At 39.3% G+C, this 7,085-nt stretch overlaps 1 protein-coding gene across 5 annotated transcripts in view; it reads left to right on the forward strand.

Moving 5' to 3' along the window:
• The window catches only part of ZNF385B (zinc finger protein 385B), a 317,444-nt gene extending 310,962 nt beyond the window's left edge, over window positions 1-6,482 (forward strand). For all 5 annotated transcript variants that reach the window (XM_068543878.1, XM_068543879.1, XM_068543880.1 and 2 more), the window contains 4 exons: window positions 2,659-2,904; window positions 3,698-3,876; window positions 4,454-4,555; window positions 5,992-6,482. In XM_068543878.1, coding sequence (XP_068399979.1) covers window positions 2,659-2,904; window positions 3,698-3,876; window positions 4,454-4,555; window positions 5,992-6,210 — 746 coding nt within the window. In that variant the 3' untranslated portion in view covers window positions 6,211-6,482. The remainder of the gene's footprint in view (window positions 1-2,658; window positions 2,905-3,697; window positions 3,877-4,453; window positions 4,556-5,991) is intronic.
• The last annotated feature ends 603 nt before the right edge of the window (window positions 6,483-7,085 follow it).

Consider the following 7,085-nt stretch of genomic DNA (forward strand, 5'->3'; position numbering starts at 1 on the left):
CTTTGTGCAGGAAGATTAATACATTACATGGTGAATAGTTAGAGAAAATATCATGCTCATTTATGCTACTTACTAATCTGTGGGACATTATTTAATATTGATGAGCCTCAGTTTCCACATTTTTAAGGTAGGAATAATCGTTGTCAGCCTTATCTTTTTCACAAGTTTTTTGAAACTTTTTCACAAGTCACAAGTTGTAAGAGATAAAAGGATAATGTAAGTGATAGCACTTTGTAAATTATAAAATTCTATATAAGAGTATAGGAGAGAGATCAACATAAGGGACATTAAAATAGTGATATGAGTAAAAGACTGAGTAAATATCTAAAACATGTCAGATTCTTTAGATCGAATTTATATAAAATATCTTATGAAATGCTTGAAGCCAGGAAAGATTTTGCTATGCAATAACTTAAGATTCCATCACAAAAAACTGAGCAATTCCATAGGGACAAATCTTAAGATTACTGAATTATTTTGCTGCTTTGTGAGTTCTATAAAATTGCAGATTCAGTCTGAGGGATCCTTATAGATAAGAGAGTACCAGGCCTGAAATAATCTTCAATCTAATTTACTTACTACTACCATTTAGGAAGAATGATTTTACTTCTTTCTCTCATACTATTGAGGTCAGTTTAGTAAAAGTCTGAGATCTTTTCCATCATACTTTGTGGCGTCCTGAAGTTTTAATAAACTTGCTGAAAAGGAATATAGATTGTGAAAACCAAGGATTAAAAGGGATCTGAATATTCCTTTATTCCAAACACCACCCAGACCTGGAATTCATCTATAGTATCCCTGCTATGTCCAGTCTTGACATGGATGGATCCAGCTTGGAAAAAGGGATGGAAATCAACTGCTGATCCCTAAATCAATTAAGTAAAATTATGATCTCCCCTCACTTCTGATGTGTGTGAAAGCATTGGTTTGCCCCACATAGAGAAGAGACACGCAGAACCTCACTGCTGTTTCCCTCGTCATTCCCTCCCTCTTGGTCATCCAGGTCCATGGTACATGGTTCCAAATTAGCTAGAGCAATTAACAAATAAATTTTCAGTTTTAATTCCCTTTCTTTTTTTTTCTTCTTTTAATTAATTTATTTATTTATTTTTGGCTGCATTGGGTCTTCATTACTGCACGTGGGCTTTCTCTAGTTGCAGCGAGCGGGGGCTACTCTTTGGTGCGGTGCGCGGGCTTCTCATTGCAGTGGCTTCTCTTGTCGCAGAGCACGGGCTCTAGGTGCGTGGGCTTCAGTAGTTGTGGCACGTGGGCTCGGTAGTTATGGCTCATGGGCTCTAGAGCGCAGGCTCAGTAGCTGTGGCGCACGGGCTTAGCTGCTCCGCGGCATGTGGGATCTTCCCGGACCAGTGAGCCAACCTGTGTACCCTGCATTGGCAGGCAGATTCTTAACCACTTCGCCACCAGGGAAGTCCTCCTTTCTGTCTTAATGAGAGTTTATCAGCATACCTACAGACATTTTCTAAGAGCAAGGCTCTACTAGGATTAAACTTGTGATGGATTTTGCAGTTGCCTTAGAAGTTCCAGCTTCTTTCCCAAAGGAGCCACTGAACAGAGCCTGTCTTGAATAGCAGATGAACCGTGAAGTGTTAGATTCTGTTAAAGTCACTGTGACCCGTCTTAGAGCCTGCACATGGGCCTCAAGGATTATAAACATTTAGTAGCTACATGATCAAAATGCCAAGATGTCTGTAAATGATTTGGCTAATCCTCATATAGTGCTTGTGGTTAATGTCATTATTTAAAACTTATGATTCAGACTGGCAGTAATTAATAAGTATAATGAATGGAATCTTTAAATCTTGTCTTTTGGATAAATCACATTGCCATTCAAAGAGCAGCAAAAACTTAACTAATCATAACCAAAATTAACCATGTTTCTTCCCTCGCCTCTGCCCTACACCTGAAGGTTAAAATTTAACTTGGTGTAAAAATTGAATTTTAACTTTATGTTCATGACATAATTAAAATATGAGTAGTCAAATGAAACTACCATTACATGTCTTATTTCATGTTACCATCATATCATTTAATCAGATTGGAAGGTAGCTCATTTCCCTATCTATTAAAGGAACATAATTTACAACTCAGGGATATCAGACAGAAAGTTACCTGCTGTAAATGGGAGAACAAAGTCATTTTTCGTGAGTCATCATGATCTTGGGGTGACCTGATACAGAAACCAATGCCATGGAGTTCTTTTTCAATAAAGCTCAATGAACTAAAATCTGCGCTGGAAAAAAAAACTACACATAGAAAACAAAGGGGAAAGGGGGGTCAGGGAGAGATATATTAGGAGGTTGGGATTAACATATACACACTACTACATATAAAATAGATAACCAACAAGGACCTACTGTAGAGCACAGGGAACTCTACTCGATATTCCGTAATAAGCTATATGGGAAAAGAATCTGAAAAAGAATGGATACATGTATATGTATAACTGAATCACTTTGCTGTACACCTGAAAGTAACACAACATTGTGTTGATAAATCAACTGCACTCCAATATAAAATAAAAATTTTTAAAAAACTACATCTAGAAATCAGATTTCTATTTTTAATTCCTTTATGTCAATTTGTCTGTGTCTGTATTGTATATGAGGCCTTAACATTCTCTCTCTGTGTCTCTCTTAGAAGATAAAGGGAAGTTGAAAGTCAGCAGTTCCAGTCAGGCATCAAGCTCTGAAGGTGTCTCATTTCTCCTCAAACCTGGTACAACACCCCTGCCACCCGGAGCAGCCACTTCTCCCTCCAAGAGCACAAACGGAGCTCCTGGTACTGTTTCTGAATCAGAAGAAGAAAAAGCCAAAAAGTTACTTTATTGTTCACTATGCAAAGTGGCTGTGAACTCCCTGTCACAGCTAGAGGCACACAACACAGGTCAGCATCTATCGTTTAAATTTAAATAACGTTTATAACAAGATCCACCTTTTCCCATCAGAATACCTTATCTTTTGTTGTTCAGACATTAGGTTTCTTCAGTCTTCTGTACTTTTTTGATTCAAAGGAGTGATTTTAAGAAATGTACGGTATAACAACTTTAGAAACAGCAAGGCAGAAGTAGGTTGGGGATAAAACTTGTTCTGTTCTTTATTTTCTCAAAAGCATCTAATACTTCCCAAAACTCATTATGATGAAGTGACAGAAATGAAGACAAATATCTATGCACAATGTTCACTGCAACACACTTCTTCTAAGAGAAAAAAATGGAAACAACTGAATATTTCCACAGTAGGGAAATGTTGAGCGAATTATAGTCCCAATATGATAGAATATATTACTCAGCCATTAAAGTGTAATTATAAGAAAATATGTATATGGTTTGATATGTGAAATTTTCGGGATATTTAATTAGCATGATCCCAATTTTGAAAATACACTTTTCAGTATACCAAAAAAAGAAGCTGAAAAGAAATACACTAAAAGGATAACAGTGGTTATCTCTGGGAGGTGAAAACAGAGATAATGTTTGTTTTCTTATGCCTCTCTATATTTTCTTTATTATATACTCATGGTTTCCCATTTTTTTACAGTGAAAATGTGTTAAATCTATAATTAGCATTAAAACCATCATTAAAAAAAAGTCTTGGGAAGTTCAGCCTGAAGATAAACTTTTCAAGAGCTTCATATAGTCCGTAAATAGCTATTTAATATATGTTTCTTTCTGTCTTAGGATCTAAACACAAGACCATGGTTGAAGCTCGTAATGGGGCTGGTCCAATTAAGTCCTATCCTAGACCTGGATCAAGATTAAAGATGCAGAATGGCAGTAAGGGGTCAGGACTACAGAACAAGACATTTCATTGTGAAATCTGTGATGTTCACGTTAATTCAGAAATTCAGCTCAAACAGGTAATGTATCCTGAATTAGTAGTCACCGTCGCTTGGGGTCACCCTTTGACTATGTATCTCCTAATCTATATAATGGTTCTCACTTTGCTCACAGTTAAATTTCCTAACTTTATAGGATGCCTATGGTATACAACATACAGGTGCTATGTGGAAGAAAAAGTACCAAATATCTGTGCACCTACTATTACTATACGTCAGGCTCTAGGCTTGGTGTTAGAGACCAGTGAGCACAACAGTCACCTGGAGCTTACAGCTGAGCAGGAACTTCTAAGATAGTAAATGTTCAGCCTGTCTTCCAAGGACCCAAAATCTGCTTAGGGAGACAGACTCATTAGTCACGGTGGTAATACCAGGCAAAGTCGGAGGAGTGCTACAGAGAAAGGAAAGGGAGAGAGGTGTTACAATAGAGTGAAGAGCAAGTCTTAATGTAGAGAGTGTGGTGATCTTACCCACACCACCATGGAACCATGGACCTAGAACTGGGAATGGAGGAACCAACTACCTCTGCCTAGGGAATATATTTTACATGGCATAAAACTCACATGTAGATTCAGCTAATGCATCAAACTTTTTTCAGCACATTTCTAGCAGAAGGCATAAGGATCGAGTTGCAGGGAAACCACTGAAGCCGAAGTACAGCCCTTACAATAAACTCCAGCGGAGCCCAAGCATTTTAGCAGTAAGTTCACTTCGCCTACTCGTCTGTTTTTGTGGGGCAGCCTTGCTGGCTGGGGCAGGCACTGTGGGTAAGGAGGGCCTAGGGTCTAATTGGTCCTGAAAGGGTTTTGAACTTAAATAGCCCTCATAGAGAGAAGTTTTAGAATGAACTTAGTTCCTGCTGGAGGACACCTTGAAGAAAGTTTCCTTAGAAAAAAAGAAACTGAACCTCTTTAAGGGCTAATACCTTACTCTTTACCAGGACCTTTTCAAGAGATTCCCTTCTTCAGCATATACAGAAAAGTAAAGGCTTAGGAACAAGGGCAGTGATGCCTGAGGAATCTTGGAACATGTTAAACCTGGGGAAAGGGATTGCTTTCCAAACACAAAATCCATCTATTTAATATCCTCCTCCTTTCTGGGGTGTTCCCCCCACCTCTTTCTCTCTTTCTCCAGAAAGTACAGTGGCTGTGTGTATTCCTCTCTCTTTCCCTGTCTAGCAGGCATGTTGATAGTCAGCCTGTCTTACCTGCTCTCAAAATGTGCTATTTTCAGTTTCTTTGTAAAAACATTAAGGGGCTCCACCAATAGATGTCATATAAATACCCAGATGGATGGATTTCCTAGTCTCCCTGGGACTCAGCCCAGCGTGGTGCTCTGCTGAGGTTGAAAGCTGGGATTGGCCAGCTGAAGGCGATACTAACATTACCTCCAGTTTTTCCAAAGCTCAGTCGATGCTGCACGCAGGCATTATACGCATTAAGCAAATCCAGCTTGCAAAGCTCCTCCTGATTGCAAAAGAGAGGGATTAAGGATTGATTTCTTACTTCACAGGAAGATTCCACCTTGGGATTCCTTTTAAATAGAGAAAGTTTCTAGCCCATTTACAATCATTGCCAATGACAAATTTGAGTTAGCTGCAGTTTTTCAAGTAATACTTTTTAAGTGGCCAGAGCCGTGTAAACTGACTTCGTTTTCATGACTGTTCATGGGTCCCCAATGTCCCAAACTCCAGTTACCTAACCCAGTGCGGCTTTTTTAAGAGGTGAAGTAAAGGGTAATGCATATTCTCCAAAAAGCCTCACTGTGGTTTAAAACAAGTCATTAGTTTGAATTGAGCTCCATAATCTAAGCAGGAAACCTTCTGGGTGTGTTTGTTTTTTCCTTGTGAGCAGCAGCATAAAATACTTTCAGTATCTATTCAGAGAGGCTTTCCTCTGTCCTAGTGCCCAGGGGCAAGGACCACCAGAAAAGAGTTGAAATGGAAACAAATCAAAGAAAAGGTATGCCAAGAGGCTTTGAAACCAGCTTTGTGAAAATAATCATGTCTTGACTTCTGAGAGTTAAGATTTTAAAATTTTGACTTCTGAATGTCTCTCTTTTACTTATGAAAATATCTGTGCTGCTGTTATTCAAAACAATCTCCCCACCCCACTCCTGGTTTTCTCCCTCTATTAGGCAAAACTTGCATTCCAGAAGGATATGATGAAGCCTTTGGCCCCGGCCTTCCTGTCCTCGCCCCTGGCGGCAGCGGCGGCAGTGTCCTCCGCGCTGTCTCTGCCACCCCGGCCGTCGGCCTCGCTCTTCCAGGCTCCAGCCATCCCTCCAGCTCTGCTGAGGCCCGGCCACGGCCCCATCCGCGCCACTCCCGCCTCCATCCTCTTCGCCCCGTACTAATGTCTGCAAGCCCCCAGACGGTTGAGGCCAGTAGGAAAGTAGAGCAGGAAAGCCAAAAGGATTCAGCAATTTGAGCATTTGGTGTTGCAGTGTCCCACCCAACTGCAAAATGCAGCGTACCACCTGAGCCCCAACTCCAAAGAGTAAGTCGCTAGATTCAAGAGTGCTTTTAGGGGCCGCTCCTATAATTTCGGAATCTGAGCAGCAGAAGCTTTATCTCCCTAGTCCCTCCCCCTGCCCTACCCCATACAATTCGTGTATCAGAGATATTTAGTTTCTTGCAAATGTATTGGTCAGGGAAAAAAAAAAAAAAAAAATATATATATATATATATATATATATATATATATATATATATATATATATATATATATATATATATATACACACACATATATATCATTTTCTGACTATTTTTCCGTGGGTGTGATCTGGCTTAGAAACAATATGGAATATTTTCCTGACAGACTTGAAAACTAGGGTCTTCCTCACACGTCTGTAAATAATCCTGGAATCCAACTGGGCACATTCTAGTGTGGAACAAAAATAGATGAACACAAGTGCTTACTTGTGGATACCATCTTACCAACGGATCACAGCGTTTTCTTTTTGGTGTACTATTGTTGACAGGGATTGTGTACTGTTTTAGACCCAAGTACTGTTGTATCCTGTGTAGTACTAGATCTGTATCTCTTGTCTGAATTAAACATTTTTAGTTGCTGTGTAAATGTTAGGAAGCAAAGTAGCTTTGAATTTTCTCTTTAAGAGAACAAAAGATAACGTATTTTCTTTATTTTACATTTTATTTGGTGATATTTAAACGAAATAGAAAGCCATATAACATAGCTCTAATTACTACCTGTCTGCTATTTTTG

Source organism: Eschrichtius robustus, chromosome 5 (assembly GCF_028021215.1).
Source record: "Eschrichtius robustus isolate mEscRob2 chromosome 5, mEscRob2.pri, whole genome shotgun sequence".
Classification (NCBI taxonomy): Eukaryota; Metazoa; Chordata; class Mammalia; order Artiodactyla; family Eschrichtiidae; genus Eschrichtius; species Eschrichtius robustus.